This window comes from Triturus cristatus, chromosome 8 (assembly GCF_964204655.1).
Source record: "Triturus cristatus chromosome 8, aTriCri1.1, whole genome shotgun sequence".
In the NCBI taxonomy this organism is placed as follows: Eukaryota; Metazoa; Chordata; class Amphibia; order Caudata; family Salamandridae; genus Triturus; species Triturus cristatus.
In genome coordinates, this window is record NC_140591.1 from 1528225323 (window position 1) to 1528252900 (window position 27578).

Consider the following 27578-nt stretch of genomic DNA (forward strand, 5'->3'; position numbering starts at 1 on the left):
TTGCTGTTAGGTTCGACAGGTGAAGCACTCTTGCTCTTTGGATTTGAAACATTGTGTGCTGAACTTCCGACCTCTCTACCTCACAGCAGTGTTCCATGAGCTGTTGCTATGGTAGCAGGCAGAAGTCAAGTTGGGGGAAGGGTACATTTGGAAAAGGGTTGAAGTTTTCAACCAATAGAAATGTGTGATTTCATTTGAAAAAATGTGGGAAGCACTGAGATTTGTAATTACCATGTATATGTGTGAAAAAAGAGAGGGAAACATTGCCATTTACTGGTTCTGGAGAGAGGAGAGAGGTGTAGAGCTCTGATATTCTGACTCTGATAGTATGCTGTTTGAGTGCCACATTTCTTTCTCAACTAAGTAATTTTAAAGGTGAGATATGAGTTTGAGAGAGGATGTATGTGGTGATTTTTGATATAAATATTAGAATTGTGATTCTTCTTTAAAAGTTATGTTTTACATTTTGTGGTTTGGGAGATATTTAACTGTCTTTAACTAGTTAAATATTATGGAGTGTGTTTTTACCATAAGTTAAGGTGTACTGGTATCACTGAGGAATACTGTTTTGTGCCTAGAATCAACCCATGAGTCTGTGTGCACACAGGAATTGTTGTTAGAGATTTTAATAGTGATGGTCCGGTTCTGTAAGAATGGCATTTGCAGGAAAGGGGCAGCTTTCTTTTTGTAAATATGATGGTTTCCATTCAGCATAAATCAGTAAGACACAAATGGGAGGCAAATGCTAACACATTTGAAATTGATATCGCAGATTTTGCTTCTAATCATGCAATTGCTGAGCTTGGTCATACATATACAAAACTGCAATTAAACCTTACCACACGTACTTTTACATATATTACTACAATGTTAAAGCTGTTATGGATGCATGCATGAATATGTCTCTTGCAACTGAAAATACACAGTCTGCATAAGCAAACTGTTAGCACACACCCAGCAGTTTATCCTGTACAATCATGCTTAGTATTCACAAGTGAGTGGTGTTTCAGGTAGCAGTGAGTAACGCAAATACATTTAACATCACTAAGGCTGATTTGTTTTGCTGGAGTGTAGTTAGTCACCAAGGTCACACATGTTCATGGTCTCAAAAAGCTGTTTGCACATGTGCTCTTTTCTGTTTCAGAAAACTGTAATGAAAATGTATCAGACTGTTAGAGTACTTAACACTTGCAGAAAAAAACAGTAGTAAGTGTGCTTTGAAATTGGCAAGCAAATTTCAATTTTCTGCCTGGAATCACAGCATGAGTCTGTGAGCACACAGGAATTGTTGTCAGAGATGTATTTCGTGTCACTCTGGTTCTTTTTGGATGTATACATGCATATGTCTCTTGTAGCTGAAAATACACAGTCTGCATAAGCAGACTCTTAGCACACACCCAGCAGTTTATCCTGTAGAATCATGCTTAGTATTCACAAGTGAGTGGTGTTTCAGGTAGCAGTGAGTAACGCTAATACATTCAACATCACTAAGGCTGATTTCTTTTGCTGGAGTGTAGTCAGTCACCAAGGTCACACATGTTCATGGTCTCAAAAAGCTGTTTGCACATGTGCTCTTTTCTGTTTCTGAAAACTGTAATGAAAATGTATCAGACTTTTAGAGTACTTAACACTTGCAGAAAAAAACAGTAGTAAGTGTGCTTTGAAATTGGCAAGCAAATTTCATTTTCTGCCTAGAATCACAGCATGAGTCTGTGAGCACACAGGAATTGTTATCAGAGATGTATTTCGTGTCACTCTGGTTCTTTTTGGATGTATACATGCATATGTCTCTTGTAACTGAAAATACACAGTCTGCATAAGCAGACTCTTAGCACACACCCAGCAGTTTATCCTGTAGAATCATGCTTAGTATTCACAAGTGAGTGGTGTTTCAGGTAGCAGTGAGTAACGCTAATACATTCAACATCAGTAAGGCTGATTTCTTTTGCTGGAGTGTAGTCAGTCACCAAGGTCACACATGTTCATGGTCTCAAAAAGCTGTTGGCACATGTGCTGTTTTCTGTATCTGAAAACTGTAATGAAAATGTATGAGACTGTTAGAGTACTTAACACTTGCAGAAAAAAACAGTAGTAAGTGTGCTTTGAAATTGGCAAGCAAATTCCATTTCATGCCTAGAATCACAGCATGAGTCTGTGAGCACACAGGAATTGTTGTCAGAGATGTATTTCGTGTCACTCTGGTTCTTTTTGGAAGTATCCATGCATATGTCTCTTGTAACTGAAAATACACAGTCTGCATAAGCAGACTCTTAGCACACACCCAGTAGTTTATCCTGTAGAATCATGCTTAGTATTCACAAGTGAGTGGTGTTTCAGGTAGCAGTGAGTAACGCTAATACATTCAACATCACTAAGGCTGATTTCTTTTGCTGGAGTGTAGTCAGTCACCAAGGTCACACATGTTCATGGTCTCAAAAAGCTGTTTGCACATGTGCTGTTATCTGTATCTGAAAACTGTAATGAAAATGTATCAGACTGTTAGAGTACTTAACACTTGCAGAAAAAAACAGTAGTAAGTGTGCTTTGAAATTGGCAAGCAAATTTTGTTTTTTGCTTAGAATCACACCATGAGTCTGTGAGCACACAGGAATTGTTCTCAGAGATCTATTTCGTGAAACTCTGCTTCATTTAGAATTGCATTTGTATGAAAGGGGAAGCTTGTTTTCTGGAAATGTGATGGTTAGCATTCAGCCCAAAACAGTATCTCAAATAAGAGGCAAATGCTAACATATTTGAAATCAACATGGAAGATTTTTCTTCCACTCTTGCAATGGGTTATGTAGTTGCTACATGCTAAAAACTCATATTAACCCTTACCACACATGTAGTCTTACATACATGTTTACAGTGTTTAAGCAGTTATGTAAGGGTCCATTCAAGTCTCTCTTGCACCTGGCAGTAGACAGTCTCCAGAACCACACTCTTAGCAGAGAGCTAGCTGTTTTTCCTGTACACTCATGCTTACTAATCAGCACTGTGTGGTGTTTTAGGTAGGAGTGAGGAACGCTAATGCATTGAACATCACCAAGGCTCATTATCTTTGCTGGAGTGTAGTCAGTCAGCCAGGTTACACATGTACATGCTCTGAAAAAGCTGTTTGGACATGTGCTCTTTTCTGCCTCTCTAAACTATAAAGAAAATGTGTCAGACTGTTAGAGTAATTAACAGTTGCAAAAAAAAAAAAGGAAGTGTGCTTTTGAATTGCAAATGAAATATCGTGTTCTGCCTAGAATCACACCAAGAGTCTGTGTGCACACAGGAATTGTTCTTAGAGATTAAATTCGTGTTGGTTTTGTTGTGTTTTTCACTTGTAGGAAAGGGTAGATAGTGTTATAAGATTAGAAAAGATCATAACAAAATTAGAAATATATTTAAATTACAAAAAGGTTTTTTTTTTTAGTTTCTTTCAGGTATTGCTGCAGAGCAGTGAAGGAAATATAAGATGCCTATAAAAACAAGAAAGCGAAAACAACAGAAAAAACATGTATATTTGAAGACAACTGGAGGACCCAAGTTAGTTGAAGATGCTCATGTTGGGAAAAAGAAAAAGTCTTCTGGTAAGCAGACAAAGGAATTCTTTAAAAATATATTCAAAAAAAGGAAAAATTTAAAAAATGTCCCCATTGGAAAAACTGTTTCAAGTAGAAAACAACAGGAGAATAGTGAGAATTTACCAAATGCTAATGTACAAGCAGAAGCTATAAAAATTGACTTGAAAAGAAAATCAGCATTTAAAGAGATCTGTAGGAAAATGTTTCAGAGAAGAGTGATGTCCAATTTGCTAAAGGATGTGAAAAAATATAAGAAAAGAGCTAAATTTTACAAGAGAAAAAAGATATTTAAGCCATTGTAGCTAAGGCTTTAGAATTAAAAAGAAAACTATTCATTTTAATTTTGAACAGGATGCGTACATTAGAAAAAATAGTCAATGTAATGAAGTCACAAAGCAAAACGAAAAGAGTAGTGAAAATAAATATCTTTTGTAAAGTGTTTTTAGGCGAATGGATGCATAGTTCAAGTACTGAACCATTTTTTTATGAAGAGAGTTATCTTCAAAGTAATAGTTTGCTGCATGCAGTTGACACCACTGGACGAGCATATGAAGTAAAAGATGGTTTTATAATGGAAAAGGAGAAAATGGTTCCAAGAAATGAGGAAGAAGTGATTGCGGATGAGGTTATGGGGAGACGTCCTAAAGCCCCAGTGTATACTTGGAATTGTAGTAGTATTTGTACTTTGCGACAGGAATCTATTGATAAATTACGTGAGTTTTTAAGAGAATATAGTAAAAAGAGTGTTCAACAGAAGATTAAGGTGCTTCAAGGACTAGATCCATGCAGAGTGAGAGAGAATACTGGTTTGCAAGGACACTCTCTGGCTTGTCTATCTAGGAAAGTTTGTCAAAGTGTTTTTCACCATTTTAGGATGCTGGCAGTTCATCATACTGAAATTAGAAAATTTGTGAGAAGATTGTATTTTGCTAAAAGTCCAGCACTAAAGTTAAATGAGTTGAATAAGGCTCTGTTCCGTGGATCTGTATCAGATGTTGAGAAGGTTACTGATGAAATTCAGTTAAGTTACTTTGGTCCGGAACAAGAAAGTGCAGGGAATGACACAGTTATTAAGGAAAATGTGGAAGAGAATGTAGAACCCTCCGTAAATAAGAAATTTGAAGATCAAATAACAAAATTTGCTATCATCTCTAATGAAAGACCAAATATTACTTGTATTTGTTGCCGGAGAAGCCATTATAAAATCCAAACAAGGAATGTTGATCTCTACAAAAAAAGTGAAGAAGAAGATAATTATAAGTGGAAGGATTTTGCAACATATATATTTCTTGAAAATTGTTTTGATTTGGGTGAAGATCATCGTATTTGTAAATACTGTTACAACAAGTTAGAAGAAAATAAAATGCCAGCTAGAGCTGTACATAATAATTTAGAATTGGTTGAAGTTCCTGCAGAACTTTCTGATTTAAATACGTATGAGTCTATACTCATTCAATGTGTTCATCCGTTCCAGACCATAGTACGTATGGAGCCAAAAACAGGCAAATTACCTCCTTCAGATTTACAGAGAGGTTTAAAAGGAAGAGTTGTCTATTTGCCGTTGGATTTGAAAAAAAAATATGGAAACTATTGATACAGATACTTTGGAAACTGAACCATTAGTTATTCTGGTTAATGGTGTACCTACAAAGAGTAAGAACATTTGGCAGGAGCTGGTAGATGTACGGAAAGTACAAAGAGCAAATTTATATTTGAAAAGGAATAATAAATGGTATGAATCCATTTATATAGATGAAGATGAAGAAGATTTAATAGGAGACACAGACACACCAACTGGGCAAATTGAAAAAGTGGACAAGTCAAAAGAAGAAGAAATTTATGAACATTTCAGCATACATCCTCTTCATTCAAAAGAAGTTATGGCAAACACCAATGATCTATTTCAGATGAAAAAAGCCAAAGGAACTCCCGTAAGTGTATGGGAGGAGAGTTTGGAAGCTCATTGTTTTCCCCAGCTGTTTCCTACAGGAGAAGGTGGATGATATGATGAACGTCCAGTACAGATTCCTGCTTCGGAGTATCGGACTACAAGATTATATGCAGAATATCCCAGATTTCGTCAAAGTATTCCTTATTTGTTTCATCTTTTATTTGAAAGTGACTTGTCTGCACTATCTTATGCAGTAAATCACATTTTAAAAAGTGGAGTACATCTACATAATGTGTCTGCTAAGGATTTTATGAACAAAGTGCAGCAGCGAGATGATCATTTGGAATCACAATTGATAAATCTGATGACTTGTCAGCGTGGGACAAATGAATATTGGTACCGACGCCATGGAGAATTGAAGTGCATGTTACGGAATTTAGGAACTCCGACATGGTTTTTCACCCTAAGCTGTGCTGAGTACGCTTGGGATGATCTTCTGGATTTTCTACGAGAGGCAAATTCAAACATTAAAAACATCGAATACAAGACAGCAGGAGAACTGTGCTCATTGGATCCGGTTAATGTATGCAGATATTTCAATCATATATTTGAGGCTATGATGTCCTTCATCTGCAATAAAAAAAATCCACCTCTTGGAGAAGTTGTGGATTTCTTTTGGAGAAAAGAGTACCAAGCAAGAGGTGCTCCTCATATTCATATGCTGTTGTGGATCAAGGATGCCCCAAAATTTGGAACAGATGCTGATGAAGCAGTTTTATCTTTCATTGAAGAATATGCAACATGTGCTATACCTAAAAGTACAGAAGAGAAAAAGTTAAAAGACCAAGTTTTACGTTTCCAAAGTCATCGGTGTGGAAAATACTGTCGACGGAAGTACAAGAGTAAAGATAAATTCTACACAAAATGTCGATTTGGATTTCCACGACCTGTTCTTTCAAAAGGAAGAGTCAACAGTTTTATGTCAGCTGTGCGACATACTATTACAAGAAAATCTCCAAAAAATACGTACAACCTAAGAAGAAAAGAAGAGTCAAAGTATATAAATGACTACAACCCAGTCATTTTATCCATGTGGAATGCTAACATGGATATTCAGTATGTGGCAGACAATTCTATTGCTGTTGCTCGGTATGTCACATCGTACATTACTAAATCTGAGAAAACGGAATTGAAGGAAATGTGGGAAGAGATTTCTCACGAGAAAACTGTCAGTAAGAAACTATACAGTTTCAGTTTAAAGATGTTATCGCATCGAGAAATTGGATCCTACGAATGCTCAGATAGGTTATCATCTGCAAGTCTGTACTCGAAATCCAGAAGAATAATTTGGGTAAGTGTAGGCCTTGCAGCAATGCGAAATCGGGTACTAAAATCTGTTGCAGAAATTGAATATTTGGCCGAGAACGACCCGGAAAGTACAGATATTTTGAAAACAAACATGTTGGACACGTATTACCCAAAAAGAAGTTGTCATCTTGAGAACATGTGTCTCTATGAAGTGCTGCAGAACTACATTTTTTCACGGAAAGCCACAGAAGACATCAAAAATGGAAAATATAAAGTCATTGGTGAGGAAGGATGTTTGGTGAAGCAAACAAAAGGAAGTTTGATTAATCATAGGAAGCTGAGTTGCGACACTACTGACAAAAAGGAATTTTACTACTTGGCACTTTTACAGCTGTTTAAACCATGGCGTACAGAGGACGAACTACTTGGAGAATTTGAAAGCTATGAGGATTCATTCAATGCATGTAAAGATATGATTGAATGCAGTACTTTCATAAATTATGTCCAAATGTTAAATGAAGAAATTGAACAGGAAGCAACAATTGCAGCTGAAGTAGCTAGAGACAGTTCTCAAGACAGCCAAAGTTCTGAAACGCTCAGTCAAGATCCCTTAGGACAACCAATTGTAGAAAATGAAGCTGCAATAGCCATGAATGAAGTTGAAACGGCTATGAATCAAGCTCAAGAAGATTTAATAGACTTACCAAATTTGGAACAACAACTGAATGAAGAACAACAACAAATTTATGAAGAAGTCAGAAAAAAAATTGATCACGGATTACAACATGAAAATAAAGAGTGCACATGCACATCATTTGAACCAATCAGGATGTATGTAAGTGGACAGCTGGAACTGGAAAAAGTTTCCTAATTAAAGTCATCAGAAGCTACCTACAGCAAAAAACAGATTCAACTTTGTCTTGTGTTGTTACTGCTCCAACTGGGTTAGCAGCATATAACATAAAAGGAATTACATTACATCGCTTGCTAATGTTACCAGTGGAGCATGAGAACAAAATAGAATATCACAAGCTTACAGGAGAAGCATGCTTCGAAGTTTCAAGAGTGTTGAAGAAGATGCAAGTTCTCATTATTGATGAGGTAAGCATGGTATCAAACTTAATGCTTGCCTTTGTGCATTTAAGAATGCAGCAAATTCTAAAGAGAGACTATGACGTGTTATTTGGTGGAAAACATGTTATAGTTTTTGGGGATCTTCTACAGCTTACTCCAGTTAAAGGACAACCAGTGTTTAATACTGTGACACATGAAGACACGAAGAAGTCATTAGGAAGCATTGGTAATGCGAATATTTGGTCGTTCTTTGAGTACAAAGAATTTACTACCAATATGAGGCAAGCAAACGATGAAGATTATGCAAGTATTCTGAAAGATATCAGAATTGGACTACTGACAGAAGTTGGCAGAAAAGCTTTACAGAGTCGGTTGCTACATAATTTATTTCCAAAGGAAGAAATAGTTGCACAGAAAATATACAAGAACATTGCAGAAAATAATACTGTAATCTGCTTAATGCCAACACTACGCGAATGCTCGATATTCAATGAGAAACTTTTGAAATTGGAAAAGGAAGAGATTAAGAAAATGGAAGCAGTTGACAAAATTCAGCATGAAGGAATTACTATTACATTAGCAGGCAAACTGCAAAATAAATTGGATTCTCTAGAGAAGAACATTTCGAAAACAGCTGGATTAGAAAAAAATCTATATCTTTGCATGAACTGTCGAGTATTTTTAAGGAGTAATTTGGATGTTGAAAAAGGTTTAGTGAATGGAGCTATGGGTAAAGTTGTGGGTTTTGTGAAATACCAGAAAAAAGATGGAATTGAATTTTTAAAAATAAAATTTGATCAGATTGCAGAGATTAAAGATATTAGTCGTTGTTCAGTCCGTTTTTTGCTTGTAAAAGACTTATATGTACGTAGGAAGCAGTTTCCATTTTCTCTAGCATATGCTGTAACTATTCACAAGTCTCAAGGATTAACTGTAGATAGTGCTTTTGTAAACATTGGATCTACTGTGTTCAAAGAAGGTATGGCATATGTTGCTTTGTCACGAGTGAAAACATTATCTGGTTTATTCATGATAGACTTTGATGACTCAAAAGTTAGTGCAGATGCAAATTGTGTAAAGGAGTATAATAGATTAAGAAGAACCTATGCTCCTCATTTAGGTCAGTATCCTGTGTTGGAGAAACTTGTTGTTTCTCGGAAAAGGAGATTTGAGAATATCTGTAATGAGGATGTAGAGAAGAGAAAACAAAAAGAGACTCATGTGATTGCAAGCAAAAAGAAAAAGGATAATGTTGAAGAGGTTGTTTGTTGTCATTTTGAAAATAGCTCTGGTGTCAACTGCTACGCAAATGTGTAGTGCTTAATGTTGTATTTTATCTTGAAAGTTTGCAAGAGCAGATAATAGTAAATCATGATAAAAGATTCTGTTCTGTGCTAAGTCTGCTTTATGAGAAACTGAGTATTGATAAAAATAAAATAGAAAGTGCTAATGAAATTAGAAATCTTTTAGACGTATGTTCAGGACATACACAGTTAACTCAAAATGTCCAGCAAGATGCACAGTAATTCTTGATGTATGTCCTTATGGTACTGGAAGATGAAGGCATAGATATTGAGAATATGTTCGGTCTCTCTTATAAATGGGAACATACTTGTGAAAACTGTTTCCACACATGCAGCTCTAATGTTGATTCAGAAAGGTTTATCTATTTAACATTGCCAGAAAGTAAATCAGTGAGTTTTAGTAAATTAGTTAAAGATGCCAATCATAGCATGGAATGCTGTGAATGTAAATCTGACATGTTTTCAACGTTATTTTTAAAGAAATATGGACAGTATGTAATTTTAATGATGCAACGTTGTAGAGCTGATGGTTCAAAATTGGACACTTTAATAAAGAAGTTTATAGGACAGCAATTATCAATTTCATGAAAAACTTTTGTTACAGTTGCAATCATTTTCCATGATGGACCTACGATAACTTCTGGTCATTACACAGTTTATCTTAAATGTGAAAAAGGCTGGACACTGTGTAATGATTCTCAATTGGTTTTTAAGCGACGTTTGCCTTTTGATTTAGCAAATTCCTATTTAATTTTTCTGAAACCAAAATTTTAGATAGAATTTGTAACATCTGTACAAACCATTTTTATTGGATTACCATTGGAAATTTCATCAAAAAAGGTTTTAAAAATTACCATTTGGCCTAAAGGAAAGGTAACAATTTGTATTGTGGACTTCTTAGACACATATTATTTTGGTGATTATGCTTATGCAAAAAACAATTTACGACGATATGTAGTGCAAAAAGTTATTGTTCTTAGATGATATTTTTGAAAAATATGTAAAATTTCTATAAAGGTATGTTTTAGTGAGAAGAGATTCTGGGCTTTTTTAAAACAATCTTTCAGATTGTTATTTTTTTTTGCCCGCTGTTAAGTGATTTACAGTGAAATTCAATATATTCTGAAAGCAAAAAAAGGGCAAAAAATTGTTTTTTAAATATGAAAATATGTGTATTGTATTCTAAAATGTATTTTTAAATATTAATACTTTTTTCTTTTTAAAAAACGTTTTTTCTAGCAATTTAAATGAAGCATTTATTAATAAATAATATATTTTTTGGGTCAGGTAAGAGTTAAATTTCTGTATTTATTACACATTTATTTTCATGCTCCCTTTTTTTCACTTCTCCTCTCTCTGCTTTTCTCATTTCCGTTGTACTCCCTCAAGGACCTTGTAGGGTAAAAATAAAAAAAAAATACGCGTACGGTAAAACAAATAAATAAAAAAATGTATTTAAAAAAAGTTGTGAGGTAAGGTTGGCTCTTAAAAGAGCCGTTGGGTTAATTCAGGGACAGAGGAAAGAAAGAATGGGAATATTAACAAGGACCACAGATGTGCTGGTCTATCTTATTGTTTATTAGGGAAACACTGCTCTCCCCATGAACAATTAGAACATAACATCTGGTGCACCTCATTTGTACGATCCGAAATCGAGGGTTCGTTTCCAGAGGAGCAGAAGAGGGTGATGCTCCCACCGCAGAGGAAGGGCTCGGCTGAGCTGCCGAAGATGTACTCGGCTGAGCTTCTGCGGGTGTGCTTGGGTGACTTTCTGAAGGATTTGCTTCAGAATGTCGAGCAAAAGTCCTGGGATGTTTATCCCTAATGTGTCTCACCATAGTGTGGTTACCAAAGGAATACTTCTTCCTTGGGTTACCTCTAGATAAGACACGCTCACAAAGTGAGCAGGTGACTAAAGGAGCATTTACCTTTTTCTGCCCCTCTGGAAAAGTAAAATACTCCCAAACAAAAGAATTCTTTTGTTTCCTCCTTCTCTGCCTGATGATGCTGCTGCCCTGCTCACTCTCAGAAGAGGTCTGCTGCTCTGCCATTGTATCCCAAAGACAATTCAGCTCCTTCTCCTAAGAAATCACAAGCAGTAATGAGGGGAATGGGTGTGGTGTAGGAAGATTCCAGAACTGAAAGTAGTTTAAACCAATCAAAAGTGTTGTTTCTTGATCACATGATAAACCGTACGCGCACGTTAAGCTTACCGTGCGCGTACGGTAAAAGTACGCATGCGCGTATGAAAGACACGCGCATGCGCGCATGCGCATTACAGGCACGCTCGTACACTTCCGCGTAACGTGCGCGCGTGCGCGTGTAAAGCATGCGCTTACGCGTCGCGTAGGAAGTACGGACACCTACGCAAAATGCGTAAGCATACGCAAACAGCGTAGAAATATTACGTACGCTCACCATACATAAAGCGAACCATGCGCTTACGGTAAGCTTACCGTATGCGCACGGTAAAAAAATAAATAAATAAAAAAAAGGTTTGATGAAGATATTAACTATGTTATACAACTATATCTAACCAATTATTAAAAAAATGTGAATCTTTAAAAATTGAAGAATGAATTAAAACCATGAATATATACATGGGTAGAATAGTGTTTAAAGGAAAAAAAAAAAAAAGGAATAAAATGATGTAAAAAAGAAAAAAAAACAATAAAAAATCATAGGTTTCACACACATTATTGTTAGGAAAAAAAAAATAAAAAAACCATGCAAAAATAAAAATAAAATATAGCTTTCACATGCGTTATATATAAAAAATAGCTTCTAAAAAACCTTGCAAATTCACTGAAAAAACCATAGGTTTCACACACGTTATAGTTAGGAATTAGCATTTAAAAAACCTTGCAAATTCAATGAAAAAACCATAGGTTTCACAAATGTTATAGTTAGCTGGACATTTCGCTCGTAAAAAACCAATGAAATTCCCCCGTTATAGTTAGTTCAGCTAACTATAACTCGCGCACCCGCAATCCACTGCTGATGACGTCACATATTACATCACTCATGACATGGTCAGTGACATCACTGATGACATCTCAAATGGAAATTTTGTGACGAGCTACAGCCCGAACTGCTGAATTCAGTTACACCAAATTTGGCAGAAAGGTAGAGCTTGGTTTAGCAAGTGAGCTTTTTTTTAAATGGTGTAAATCCGTTAAGTAGTTTTTGAGAAATTCAAAAAATAAGAGTCAAAAAATCAATTTCCCGTAGGAAACTTTGTGCAAGGCTACAGCTGAAACTACTGAACGGAATTACCCAAAATTTCGCACAAAGGTAGTGCGTGGGTTAGAAAACGACCTTTTTTTTAAATGGTGTAAATCCGTTCTGTAGTTTCTGAGAAACTGGAAAAATACAAGTTTTGATATCTGGGCGGAGCCTAAGTGCCGTGCACGAGCTTCACTGTGATTGACTGTGAACACTCCAAACCAGGAAGTGTTGGCAGCCATCTTGATTGTCGGTAGAAGCGAGTTGCCAGAAAACAGAGAAACAAAGGTAGAAAACAAGAGACGGGGGCAGAGTAGAAACACCCTGACCCCCTACGCCTGCTCAGGGGGTCCCAGAAGGACCCCCAGGGCCCAAAAAAATGTAAAAGAAAATCGGCGCAATTCGTGCTGGGGTCGCGGTTTCCTGCGTTTTCTTTTAATGAGACAACGGGGTGGGCTAGGTCTCGGGGGAATTTTTTAGGAAAAAAATAGCGGGGGCCTGCTGGGGTCTGCGCAGTCCCGGGGCTCGCTGGGGTCAATCAATCAATCAATCAATCAACCAATCACTGCATTTGTAAAGCGTGCTACATACCCGAGAGGGTCTCAAGGCACTGGGGAGGGGGGGTGCTACTGGTCGAAGAGCTAGGTCTTGAGGAGTCTTCTGAAGGCCAGCAGGTCCTGGGTCTGTCGTAGGAGGGTGGGGAGAGTGTTCCAGGTCTTGGCGGCGAGATAGGAGAAGGATCTGCCGCCGGCGGTGGTTTTTCAGATGCGAGGGACTGTGGCGAGGGCGAGGTTGGCTGAGCGGAGGCTTCGGGTGGGGGTGTGGAAGCTGAGTCGGTTGTTGTGCAGTGCTTTGTGTGCGTGGATCAGGAGCTTGAAGGTGATCCTTTTGTTGACGGGGAGCCAGTGCAGGCCTCTCAGGTGGAGTGTGATGTGGCTGCGGCGGCGGACGTCGAGGATGAGTCGGGCCGAGGCATTCTGGATGCGTTGGAGTCGTCTCAGGAGCTTGTTTGTAGTTCCTGAGTAGAGGGCGTTCCCGTAGTTAAGTCTGTTGGTGATGAGGGCCTGGGTAACGGGTTTTTTTGTGTCGAGGGGGATCCATTTGAAGATCCTGCAGAGCATACGGAGGGTGTTGAAGCAGGACGCGGAGACGGCGTTGACTTGCCTGGTCATGGAGAGAGTGGAGTCAAGGATGATCCCCAGGTTGCGTGCGTGGTCCGTGGGTTCCGGGGCTGTGCCTAGTGACGTGGGCCACCAAGAGTCGTCCCAGGCTGATGGGGTGGGTCCGAGAATGAGGACCTCTGTCTTGTCTGAGTTCAGCTTCAGTCTGCTGTCCTTCATCCAGTCGGCTACGGCCTTCATTCCTCTGTGGAGGTTAGCTTTGCCGGTGTGGGGATCTTTGGTGAGGGCTATGATCAGCTGGGTGTCGACGGCGTAGGAGATGATGTTGAGTTTGTGTTGTCGTGCGACGTGGGCGAGGGGGGCCATGTAGATATTGAACAGCATCGGGCTGAGGGAGGATCCCTGTGGGACGCCGCAGATGATCTCGGTGGTTTTGGAGTGGAAGGGTGGGAGGCGGACGCTCTGGGTTCCGGCTGTAGTGTAGTTCCTAAATCCCTGATAGGCTCTGCACAATTGGAATAATATACAGTATAGATTTGACATAGGACTGAGGTCAGTATGTCTCTATCGAGTACATTAAACTTAATTACTTGTGTGTGCCAGCTAACTCAGAGGTCACTAGAAACTTCTCGAATATACAAGAAGGGATTTGTTTCTGACAACCGCATAAACATGACAAGTTTGTTTCCCTTAGAGTCGGAACAATCTGAGAACCGTGGAAACAATAGATAACAGTTTCACTCAGTCAATTGTGCATGCTTCGTTTCTACAGAGTTGCACAGAAATAGAGAGATGGGCGTTTCAATAAAAATGGGTTTATTGAACAGTCCTATTTCTCATGCAAGAGATATGAACTGCTACAATCGTAAGACAGGATAAGAAGTACAATACGTCCAGGGTTAGCAGTAAGATAAAATAATATTGCTATAGCATGGTTTGTAGCTATGACATATATTCATAAAATACATACATACATAACACAGGCTAAAATGTGAATACTCATCTGATGCTTCTAAATAGTTCTACCCCAGTGTACCTAACCTAAGTGTAGTACGAGGTAAGAAGTAGGTGCTGTTTTCTAAAGTATAGCTAGCTATAGTTTTAGATTTGCCAAGAGTTGCCAAATGTTTCTCTAAGTTCTAGTCTGCTCCATACCTTAGAATGTGTGAGGTTGGAATCTCTTTCCAGGACTCGATATATAACACCCCGCAAGGGGAGTCAGAAACACTGGAGCTGGATTCTCTGCGAGGAGGATGACAGCGTCTGGTCAGTGCATCAGGCGGGAACTCCTTCCGAAATTGTCGTGGCTAACAGCAAGTAGGCAGTCGAACTGGACCATACCAGAACCGTGGTTTGCCAGGGCAAGTGCAGGTATATTTATACCTTGAAGGTGTTTAGGAATGCCTATATTGATGTAAAAGTCGGGCATCGGAACGTCATGAATGAACCCCTAAGGAATAGATGTTCATGCATGAGTTCTTGGAGAAATCAATATCCAAGCAAAGAACATTCCTAAAGGCTTAAGTCTGGTTTTCCAAGAACTCATTGTGACGTGGATTGATGGATGTAGGAGACCATGCCTGTATTTGGTTAGCATGGACAATGCCTAAATAAGGGCTGGATTTTCTATGCCTAAATAAGGGCAATATAAATTGTACCTATATAAGGGCATAAATCGGGAAACCTATATACGGAATCTAAATCAACACACAACAATGCAGTCACGGGGATTTACTCCTGTTGGGAGGGGTGTTGCGTGGCTCCTCTCCTGGAGCCTTCATGTGCTTATGACTTTTCGCGGGTTCCTGCGTCTTATTTTCACGAGATCCCGGGGTGGGCTAGGTATCGGGGGCATTTAAAAAAATAAATAAATTGCGGGTGCTCGCGGGCTGCGGGGGCCCGCTGGAATCCCCGCAGACTTGGGGCTTTACTCATGTTAAGAGGGGTGTTGCGCGGGCCCTCTCCTGGAGCCCTCCATGTGCTTATAACTTTGGCATCACTTGACGAATGTTTACGAAATCTTCCCAAAAGTTTCTCTTTTTTGATCAGCTCCTATCTCAAAAGTTTAGAGGTGATTGGTCAAGGGGGGATTGAGAAAAAAGGGGGGTCCCAAAACATGTTTTCTGAATGCATTTTCCATACAAAAGTTTAGATAAGGCTACAGGTGAAACTCCTGAATGGAATCACGCCAAATTTGGCAGGTGGAAACGTCTTGGTCCAGAAAGCGCGCTTTTGTAGAAATGGTGGAAATCTGTTCAGTAGTGTTTTGAGATATTAAAGGAAAAAAATATATATATCTGGATGGTGCCTAACTGCTGAGCATGAGCTTGCGTCTGATTGGCTGCTGACATTTCAAACCAGGAAATGTAAGCAGCCATCTTATGCCTCGCATCGAGTGAAAATATAAAAGAAAGGTTCCGGGGGCAATTTAATATAGCAGAGCTCTGTCTAATGATGATTTGGACGCAGTTAAGGTTTAAGATTTATTAACAATAAAGGAGGATCAGGTGAGCGCCAGGTAGTACGACTTCCACTCCAGGACAGCAGTAAGAAGATAACCCTTTCACGCTTCTTGTACCCAACATCAACACTTCGCAACTATGCCATTAGAAGCCAGTCCGTCGGCTCACAGCTCTCTACCTTTGTGAGCTACTATGCTGCTGTTCCTTTCGGAGCTGATGGCTCATAGTTCTGCGTCTGTGAGTCGAGCGGCCGGGCTGCAGTTGTCCCTCTGCGAGTCTGGGTGCAAACTGTTCATAAGTCAAACTACATAAGCATTGAAAAGCCATTTTGTGATTCAGTACATCAGCTGGCATCTGTCCGAGGCATTTCTGAAAACATACTGGAGTTCTTTCTGTGAGAGATACCCCTTCCACGCTTCCTCTCCCCACATCAGCAGATAATGCACCCTCTTCCCACATTACCAACATACCCCCAACAACCTTATTGGGCCCGGAAGTGTCCCTGTGCGGTTGGACAAACAAGAATCCTAGTCATGTATAGATTTACATATAAAACATATTTGATTTAAACAAAACGACAACAAATCAAACTATGTACAGCCGTGGCATGTCATCGCTGGTCCATTTGTGATTCACAGCCTGCAAGACAAAAAGAAAGATAAGATGGTGCGTCATGCATCCAGCAAAGGAGATAGAGAGAGAGAGAGAGAGAGAGAGAGAACACAGAGAGAGAACACAGAGAGAAAGAGTGGAAGAGAAGAAGAGCGAAAGTGTGAGCTACAAGGAAGAGAGAAACAGTGTGAGAGAGAGGAAGAGAGAGAAAGAATGAGATATGAGGAAGAGAGAAAGAGAGAATCCATGTGAGAGAGGAGGAGGAGAGAAATAAAAACATTTAGGATATTAAAGTTACAAAATATCACTTTTTTTCAAAATTACTGAGAAAAACATAGGTTTTATGAACATTATAATTAGATATTAGTATTTAAATAACCTTTTAAAATTCACAAAAAAACATAGGTCTCAGGAATATTAAAGTTAGAAAGTAGTATTTTAAAAATAAATATTAAATTTACTGAAAAAACGATTGCCACATTTCCCAGCATTGAGTTATTATATGGCTGAGGGACCATGCCGTTTTTGGAGGGTTCGCTGTCCTGTTCTGCACTGCCTTGGTGGTAGTAGGGAGAGGGGTGGTACGGGGGGGAGGTCCTGAGGGTTGTGGCAGTGGGTGTTGTGTCCTTCTTGGGTGTCGGAAAAAACTATAGGTTAAACAAACATTATAATTAGAAGTTAGCATTAAAAAAACATTGAAATTCACTGAAAAAAAATAGGTTTCAGGCTCGTTATAGTTAGAAATTAGCATTTAAAAAACCTTAGATATTCACTGAAAAAAACATAGGTTTCAGACATGTTATAGTTAGTTGGACATTTCACTCTTACAAAACCATCGAAATTCCCTTGTTATAGTTAGTTATAGTTATAGTTAGTTCACCTATGGTTTTTTCAGTGAATTTCTAAGGTTTTTTAAATCCTAATTTCTAACTATACCATGCCTGAAACCTATGTTTTTTTTCAGTGAATATATAAACAGGTATACCATTAGAGCTATGAAAAATAAGTAAAAATATAAAAAATACTCAGAATAATATGAAGCGTCTTTTCTACCATCCTACATACAGCTTCCATACCTAAAGCAAGCTTGTGGTATTTGTAGCTTTGACCCATACCATACACTTAATGGGTGACTGAGCTTATGTTGATTATGAACCACAGATGAAAAGGTAACCTATCCTGCACACAGTTAGCTCAAAACGTTAATGTTGTCACAGACAAATTCACCTAACTATAACAATACTTTAACCTATGGTTTCTTCAGGGAGTTTCTAGTTTTTTAAAGTAAAGTGATATTTTATTACTGTACGTAAATGCAGGCTGTAAATGGGTTGGCTGCAGGGCCTTGCCTATATAATTTTGCTTCATGAAAGAAAACTTAGTTTGAAGCTTGAAACCTCCCAGAAATTGTAAAATATCTGTACAGATATGGCCTGTGCTTTTTTCCACACACTTTTATTCAAGCTTCAATAACTATTTTAAGAATGAACAAAGAACATAGGAGGCAGCGCCCTGCTTTGTTCGCCAGTTTGAATGGCACAGAAAAGATGCACACTTGAATCAAACCGCTCCTTCATCATCACAACAAATTATTGCTTGCAGTATACAACCACAAATTCAGGGTGAAATCCGTAAACTAACAGTACATATTCATAACCTGGCTTCTCAAATCTTGCATTCAGTGACTTCCACACATGGGTAGACAGTCAAGCCAACAGATGGGTTCTATCCAGCCAGAACATGACAGCACTTGTACAAATCCATGCTGTTAGAAGCCCTAAACATACAGCAGGACACACAAGGTTCGTGTTCAGCTTCCTTCCAGAGATGGCTACTTACTCAAAATGTATCAATGAGTCTGAAATTAACAAAGAATCCAAAGTGGATGGAACCATAGCTGCAACCAACAAAGACCTAGCCTCTAAGTGACAATCTTGACATGACCTTTGCGTTTAACAAGTTTATATCAAGAGGGCTGAGGGGAAACCAAACCATTGTCAACAAATGGTTCTAGCATAAAAGGTACTGCAAAGCCAAAGACGAAATCTTAATAATCAATGACCTACCTCTGTCTATAAATGGACAAAACTAACTACAAAACTATCAGAAGAAATTATGAAAATGCCATTTGGAGAACAAATATCATACATAGCTTATCACAATAAGAATGCAATAAGAATGCAGCAAACAAAGAAAAGGGAATTTTAGGCATCTATATTGAATCCTGAAGACTACATCCAAATCCTTGCTTTCCACACCACAATATAATATGGTTCCACTGCACATACCGAGAATTGGAAGGATATTAAAGAAATAGTTTAGCTCTGAAAAAAATCTAGGCAACCATGCCACAAAGGATGAAATAAGTTAGCTAAACTCTGCTCAGATCATGAAAAACGTTACTGCAGCACCAAAGAAAAGAATAAATGATGTACTCCAACCAAGCAAGCATTTTATATTATGTTCCAGAAAATTATTTAATCTCTCTAAAGATTGTATTTATGCTTTTATTTTAGGCATATCTACCTATCTTTCTCTCTAGCGTTTTGCAACTTTGCAAAACATTTGTGTCGCTGTTCGTTGCAGTGTGCAACAGTTGGTGGTCTACTATTTCAGACGTTATGCACTATGATTGGGGTTTTCGGTGAAGGTGAGTCACTTGCATGGTTGCCAATCAGTGACTTTTCATGCTCTGCCATTTATAGCTATTGGGGCCCCTGTGTATAAGTAGGTAAACTGCCCCCTCTAAGGAATCTGTGGTGTGTTCTAAGTGAATAGGTAAAGCTATGCCTAATGATTCACTGCAGACCATCGGCCCATCTTCGCTGGGCAGACTTCCAATGCAAGAAATCATCACTTGCTGGGGATGCGCAGCCTTAATTTCACCTGAAGCGAATACAGAAACCTTGCCCGCCTTCGTGAAGGGTGATGTCTCCTGACTTTGCATGTGGAGTTAAATAATCACTCAACCTTTCAAATATATGTGGTGAAATTCACTCAACAAATATTTGTAACTAAGCTCAGCAGGAAACTGAGCTACTTTTAGTGGGTCTTGCTTGGATATTGGAAAAACAAAAGCAGATGTAGTTTCATAGCATTTGCAGTCCAAATTCTCTTGCTGATCACAGAGGTTTATGGTTTCTACTCCATCCAAAATGGCCTACATAACACCAGCAACATTTTTGTACAACTGAAAGATATACACAAGCGGGGCTCATTTCACATTCAGGGGATTGAAAGTGTAACTCACGGGCAAGTAAAACCGAGGGAAAGATTGTTTTGATCAACATGGAATCTGGAACCACCCTATCACATAAGACCGGCCCTTGGTGTACTACAAAATATTTTGATGAAAATTTGCAGTCACTCGAACCTCAGAGCAGTGAAACACCTTGCAAGTCCGGGACAGATTGTACCTGTTTGGTAGAGGAGGACGGCAGACCATTCTGAATTTGAGGACACTGCACAATAATCTAGCTGTGAAGAGTTCAACAGCTCTTAATGATCTCTAGTTGCCTGTCTGATGCCTCTTTTCAAACACAACTCTTTCTGGGAAAATTCCAGGATTTGGTAAAGTAGGGTTATCACTAACTTATAGATCCAAATGTTTCTGTGGGAAGGCGTGGAACCCACCGGTCTCCCTCCAACCATGTCGACCATATAAAAAACTGTATTCGATATTGACAGCGAACAGTAGGAACTGGAATATGAGTGAAGCCACACGAAATGTTGTCTCTTGCAGTCGCACAGTGTGTCTCATCAAATGGAGGCTCTCTCATGTGTTCTGTAGTCTCTCATGAGTGACAGTTCTTTCACACTAAATTGAGCACAAGTCTAATGTTGATCACTACATTTACATCAATTTCAGTTGGATGCAGTTATTTCTATTACATGACTTACACATAAATGTTAACTCATTGCAGAAAATGAAAAAATACCCATGAAACACTAGCAACAGTTGCCATCTTGGTTCTTGAGCAATTCTTTGGATTAGAACACATGGTACATTGACCCTTGATATAATACTATGACCTTGATTCTCAAGTTCGCAGCTAGCCCGGAAATAGCTCATACGCCTTGAAACATCCCCAGGTCTGCATGCCACTGTGGGCGAAACATGTGTCATTTGTCCTTGTGCACAATTGTTTCTGCTTTTCAAGAACAAGATTAAAATCAATGAAATTCAAATTAATGACTTGACTTTCTTTTTCCATTGGGAAACTTCATTAAAACCAAAAGATCTTTTCCACCTCTGTCCACCTGTCTTAAAGCAAATCTCTTGATTCAATGGGTTAGGGGTTTTCTCATTCAGTACATCTGGCCCTCTTGAAAATTACATCCATTATTAGGACGGAGAACTCCTGGGGGCCACTACTCCTTTTCCCTGTAAACTAATGAGGAGGTCTGGTTGAAAATCCCTTTGAGTGACGGTGCTATTGGATTAATTTTAGCAGAGCCACATGTCTTGGCAAACACCAGAACTAAGAGAGGCAATAGGTCTGGCATTGGCCACCAGCCGCATGCCTTTGCAAATGATTTTTGGTAATGTTTTTGTAATTCTTTATCACGGGTTGATAGAGAGTGCTGAATAAACACAAGAGATTGAAGGATGAGAGGAAGTCGTCCCCCCTCGACCTCCCACACAATATTTCAATCACCATCTGGAAATCTGACAATAGAAATGTCTGTGTGGGGGAAATATACAAAAGTGATTAAAACTGCCCTCACACACAGCAAGCTGTGTCATGCTTCATCATAGGGCTGCTAACACACCTCTACCCAGACCAACGCTGGAGGTGGAGCAATAGAGAGGGGGAAGACAATACAACATAACTTGAAAGAAACAGGATCACACATTGAAAAAATGTGCATATATAGTGATTTTAAAACTGGTCTCAGGGAGTCCCTATTACAATTTTAATCCTGGGTACCCTTCCAGATTAAAATTGGATTTGTGAATGCTGGATTGGGGAGCTTATTATGAGACACCAACCCCTCCACTCTGTAAAACTGTTGTTTCAGCTGGCAAAATGTACTACCCCGGCTTTCATCAGGACTCTCAACAATATGACCCCTAATGGTACTGACCCTACCTCCTTCTGATCCAGGAGTAAAGGACAAGTCAACCTACTGAGTCACTGCTCCGTTTTAATGTGGTAGAGCCCCTCGCTCTCCGAGAGGAACCTGAAAAAGAATTGAAAAAAGAACAGGTAAAAGTGCAAAGTGCTGTCCCCATCGTGCAGCACTTAATACCAAAATATCACAGTGATTCACTCCCACACGTACACACTGAAACAAACATTCGCAACTACCAGCTCTGGTCCTCAACAAAATACGGACCCTGCGGTGTATTACTAAAAAGTCGATCGCTCCTAACAATTGTTCAAGCAATCAAGACTCACAAGGAGTTAAGGTCACATCACGTTATTTAAAAGCAAGTTATATACAGTGTGGGTATCAGAAACTTGGAGACACACCATTAGACCATCATCCTTGTTTGTATACGCTTACCGAGTTCATTTAAAATCTAGACTTGATAGAGAGTGCTGAACAGATAGATGAACAGAGAGCCTTGCAAAGAGAGCTAGAGCAAGAGGATTGTTTAGACAGTGTTGGAAAGCTAGAGCAATAGGGTTGCATAGATAGATAGATAGATAGATAGATAGATAGATAGATAGATAGATAGATAGATAGATAGATAGATAGATGGTTGCAAATCAGGCTACAAAGGTTTCATTGATGGAAATGGTTGCCTAGATAGTTTAGATAGATAATTAGCTAGGGGTGCATAGATAGATAGATGCATTGGAATAAAATCACTGCTGTAACTAGCAGTATAATATTTAAATGTCTATATAGACACAACATACAAGCACACTGAAAGCAAAATGGAAAGCCACACATGCAGGCATAGACACTAAATTGGTTTAAAAATATAACTGTAGTTCCTTAGTTAACGTATATATCCGCATGACATATGAGAGCACAGTTATAAATGCCCTTCATTGCTTTCATACTAAAAAGATGACAATTTCATAAATAATAGTTTCAAATGGATACAATCTGAAATACCATACAGTAGTGGTATTCAGATAAACAAAGAACAATACAAAGGAAATTTACAACACTATTAGAAGGAGACAGGAACTGATAAAGTTGAAATGTGCCAAGTGCCACATCAAAACCAACATGAAAAAACTGGTAGAAAGCTTCTTGCTATCACATCCTGTTCTAAACACACACAAAGGAAACACTCAAGTAATAATGAAGTAAAAAGAAAAACACTAGAACTAAAGGGAACTAACCTATATGTTAATGTGCTCCTGGTGAAAGAGCAAAATGCAGTCACTTAAAAAGTGAAGTTAGCCGGTGGCTTAAGTGGGCAGACCATAGACCTATGCGGTAGTTGGTGGAAGCAAAAAGTGAATAAGGAGCATCAGATCAATGAATGATGAATTGTCTGCAACTCCCTTTAAGTAAGCATAATATATATATAATGTTAGTAAAATCAAAACATCTTTGCTTACATCATAACTAAAAATTATTGTAGTTGGGCGATGTCTATAAAATTAAACCCCACCTTTATTTGGATGGCTCCTTTCTGGGGAGCAGAACAGAACAAATAATTTAAGTTGCATGGTAAATAAAGAGGTACAAAAATCTGTAAATAAAAAGGTAACATTTTGAATTACGAGTAAGATCACATGCATCACTCTATATACCATGATAAAATAATTGCATTAGTCATGAAAATGTCTACGTAAAGTTCCCAAAAAATAACACTGAATTTAAATCCGTTTAAACGAGCATAAAACGATTGTTAAAATCCAAATATAATAATACCATATTGGCCACATTGATTGAACCTTGACTTTAAAAGTTGAACCAGAGTAAAATGGGTGAACAATGTCAAATCAGTCAAATGGGTACCGAAGTTGTAAGCGAATTATCCGTCAGGGATCCTCTGCAACAAAGTAATTTTTGAACCTTTTTTATCACCTTTGTATAAAATCTGATCATCGGTGGGTCAACTCACTTTGCGCATGCTGTAATCGCATCATTGCATGTTCTGAACTTGTACAAATATAGGTTTCAAGTAACACTGTCTCAAAGGGGTCAATTCTGGACAATAGCATAATATGTGCTTGTAATTCTAGCTTGTACCCTCATATTCTGCAGACTAACTGCATTATCTGGAACCCTAGTATAAGGGCAAGCAAACCTCAAATGAGTAAAGTTATCATTTAAATGATGGGGTGTTTCAGTTAAAAGATGTGTCTATAGTGCAAACTTAGCCCCTGATTTGGAGGATGGGTTACTCCACACAAATGCACTACAGGTGCATTAAATCCAATGTCACTTGTAATACGGCGGACGGGATATCAGTCACATTTGTGATGGAGTAACCCATCCGCCGAACTCTTAATCAGGGCTCTAGTGTAGCAGCCTATAATCATCTTCACATAGTTATTGGTGCTGATCCTATAAAATCCTAATTTATAAGGAATTACTTTAACTTTGGCAGGCACCAGCTTATTGAATGAGTTGCATTCAATGTTTGGTTTCAACGTTTTACAAATCTATGTGTAACCATGGGCCAGATGCAATCTTTCTGCACCTCCAGCCAGGTTAATGACTCTAGTAATTCCTCCAGCACTACTTTAAACTTAAAGAGAACTTTAATAAAGTTTGCATCCTGTCCTAAAACCTCAGTTCTCATCTTAAATTCTAGTTGAATCAGTGCGTAATTTGTACCAGTGTTTTCTGGTGCTCTGCACCGGCATTTCTTTCTAAACATCCGCAGTATCCTCCTCATGGTGCTGTGTGTCTATATTTATAGAAGAGCACAACAATATAGAGTTCAATTTTTTTAATGTACTTTGAATTAAAACAATCAAGCTATGATAGCCATGACAACCCTACAGTGTCACACATGTTTGAGTGTGATCGTGAGTAGCTTTTTCTACTGCAGAGATTCGACAGTAGTGACAGAAATTGTAGATGGTGCAGCTGTACTGGATATCTGAAATAGTTTGGGACCCGGCGCCTATTTTCCAAATTGAGTACTACGTTGATTCTGGTCCTGAAGTGTTGTCAGAAAGACTGAATAGCAGCCTGGAGGTACGACAATGATATAGGTCAGTCCATTTTGAAATGATCCCAGGCAAAGCCACTAAGTTAAAGACTAGGGTGGGCATCAATTTTACAGCTAGCACACAGAATGGTTCTCTGGATGTGCCTGATAAATTCTTTGCCAGACCTGTAAATGCCACATTTAACGCTGAGGTTTGCTGCCCTACTAAGGCAAAGGAGGATTGACGCCCCCTCTTTTAGATGAGGTGGCTCATGAAGATTAGTAAGTAGGAACCCTTTCGGAAGGATAACTATTCAAAACTACTTACCAGATTTTATGAGTTTACACCAAAAGATCTTAGCGATCAACTTTGACAAAAGAAAAACTAATCTATTACCTGCAGGAAACATGCTCACTGGATTCATGCCTTAATCTAATCTAATCTAATCCTGTTTATGTCATGTGGAAGAGTGTCATCAGGAAATTATAACAATCTCGCACTGAAGTTCTGAGGGAATGTGTTTGTCTTAAAAAGATCATCTGTAACTCAACCACATACAAGTCAGAAAGAGGGGTACTAACAGGTACCCTAACTTAAACCCTTATTCATGAACATTGTTTTTAGAGATGATAAATGTTTAACCCAACTTAATCTTTACCTAGGTAAATGACTAAAGTGTGTTTATTTGTCATTCTAGTTATGAGGTTTTCCTGAGACTGTCATTATGAACGAAAGCAATTCTCTGGCAATGTGGAAATGTGCCTTTTCAGGGGCACACCGGTGCAGGGTTCACCCTTAAGTTTGTCCACGGGTCCTTAGACTAACAAAGAAGAGAGTGGCACTGAAGCTGGAATTCAAAATAACAAGTTTATTAAACACTCATGAGTGGGACTACATCAATACAACACCCTCAGGCGCTGTAGTAGGTAGTACATGGAATACAGAAACCATGGGCCTTTTATACACAGTTTGTTGTAGAGTAAGCATGTAGTTACAAATAGAAGGTACAGGCCTACACAGGAATAGATGCTGACAAACATTGGCAGATGAATATCACTTAGTCAGCAAAGTGGGAGGCGAAACGGAACTGCTTACATCAGTAGAATATGATAGACTGTTACATTCTCAAGCAAGTGCATTCTTGCAGCTACAGGCCTTTCTGAGCTCATACATTGCTCTGGCTCAGTACAGAAGGAGTTAACTAAGGTTGATGACTCAAGCAGAATAGAAAATGAAGCAACAGTGAAGACGGCAGAATCACAAGGCTAACAAAATTGATGCTGCAAACAAGATGGCTTCAGCTCATGCTAACAGCAATTATTTTCGATTTCCACAGCAACACTGAATTTCAGTAATAAAGTCATAAATGCTGCATACAGTGAAATGTTTTAGTGCATTTATCTATTTAACAGCATGGACAATAGCCCATTCTTCCAAGTCATGTAACAATATTCTAGCAAAAGATTTCTCTTGATGTCTAATAGGACTATTACCCTATACATTCCTCACAGGATGCACCCTAATATCCGTCTATCACCCTTCCCATCGGGAACCATCTGAGGTATCGCTCAAAGCTCATCCCTCTGTCCCCCCTTGTTCAACACATAGATGACGCACTTGGCTGACATAATCAGAAACCTCACCATCATATCTTAGGCAGACAACACCCAGCTCATCCTCTGGCTCTCAGAAAACCCCTCCACCACCAGGACCAACTTTCACAACTGCATAACAAGCACCACTGACTGGATCAAGACCAACTGCCTGAAGCTCAGCACGTACAACAGTGAAGTGCTGATTTTTTTTTTTTTTTTGGAACAGCAACTCCCCATGGAATGACACCTGGCGACCCTCCAAACTCAGACTCACACCAACAGACCACACTCGCAACCTCGGCATCATCCCGGACAGCAAACTCATCCTGAAATGCCAGATCAACGCAGTCTCCTACACCTGCTTCCACACCCTCAACATGCTCCAAAGAATCTTCAGATGGCTCCTCGTCAACACCAGGAGAGCTGTCACTCAAGCCCTAGTCACCACCCGGCTGGACTACGGCAACACACTCTATACAGGAATCACCACCCAACGATACGGTGCTCAGCCACCAGACTCACCCGAGACCCCCCCGACCAAATGGACCCACATTATCGCCCACTTCAGGAACCTCCACTGGCTTCCCATACAGAAAAGATGCCAATTCAAGATGCTGACACATGCCTAGAAGGCCCTCTATGACAAAGATCAGCATACATCAACCACCACCTGAACATCCACCAACTCTCCAGACAGCAGCATTTCGCTGCCCTCTCTTACACTCCCCACATCCGCCGAAGCAACAGTGGAAGACGCTCCATCTTCTACCTCACCAACAAGTCCTAGAATTCACCCCCCTCCCCCGGCACAACGACTAGCATCCTCTCTCCCTGAATACAGAAGAGGACTCAAAACCTGGCCTTTCGATTAATCCCACTAACTGATATTTGGAAGGGTGTATGTGTGAACTTTATTTGTATATTATAAATAGATTTGGCCTCCGCCAGCTTTCTGGAGTGCTTTGAGTTGGAATTTTTTTTCAGCTATTGAACTGAAGTGGGCCAAAATCAAAATTTTCTTTAAATATAGATACATGTACTCCAGTGTAGACTAGGGGTCTCATTGGTCCTAATACTGCCAGTTCTGTTAGCCACATGAGCGGGATTAATTCAGATTGCAATATCTGCCCCTTGACATACAGGAAGATTCAGACTGGAGGGAGATTCCTGGACGTATTGTATTTCACAGTCATTCAATTTCCCAGGCAGCATGTGGTTCTCTACAAATCTTCTTTAGTATTTAAAATTGTTTTTATAGAGTCACAAAACCTGTAAAGGATTTTTGCTTGCAAATCGCTAAAACGTCAGTCCACTGCTTCTTTGTGGTCTGAAGTTTGCT

The 27578-nt window shown here is 39.1% G+C and overlaps 1 protein-coding gene across 3 annotated transcripts in view; it reads left to right on the plus strand.

The window, feature by feature from the left end:
• Positions 1–27578, plus strand: part of LOC146806066 (solute carrier organic anion transporter family member 2B1-like) — a 456740-nt gene that overhangs the window by 112057 nt on the left and 317105 nt on the right. The window contains exon 1 of one of the 3 annotated variants that reach the window (XM_085623368.1): positions 3422–3578. The exons of the other annotated variants lie outside the window; for them this stretch is intronic. Coding sequence (XP_085479494.1) covers positions 3546–3578 — 33 coding nt within the window. The 5' untranslated portion in view covers positions 3422–3545. Of the gene's footprint in view, positions 1–3421; positions 3579–27578 lie in introns of those variants that run through there. 3 annotated transcript variants of the gene reach the window in all.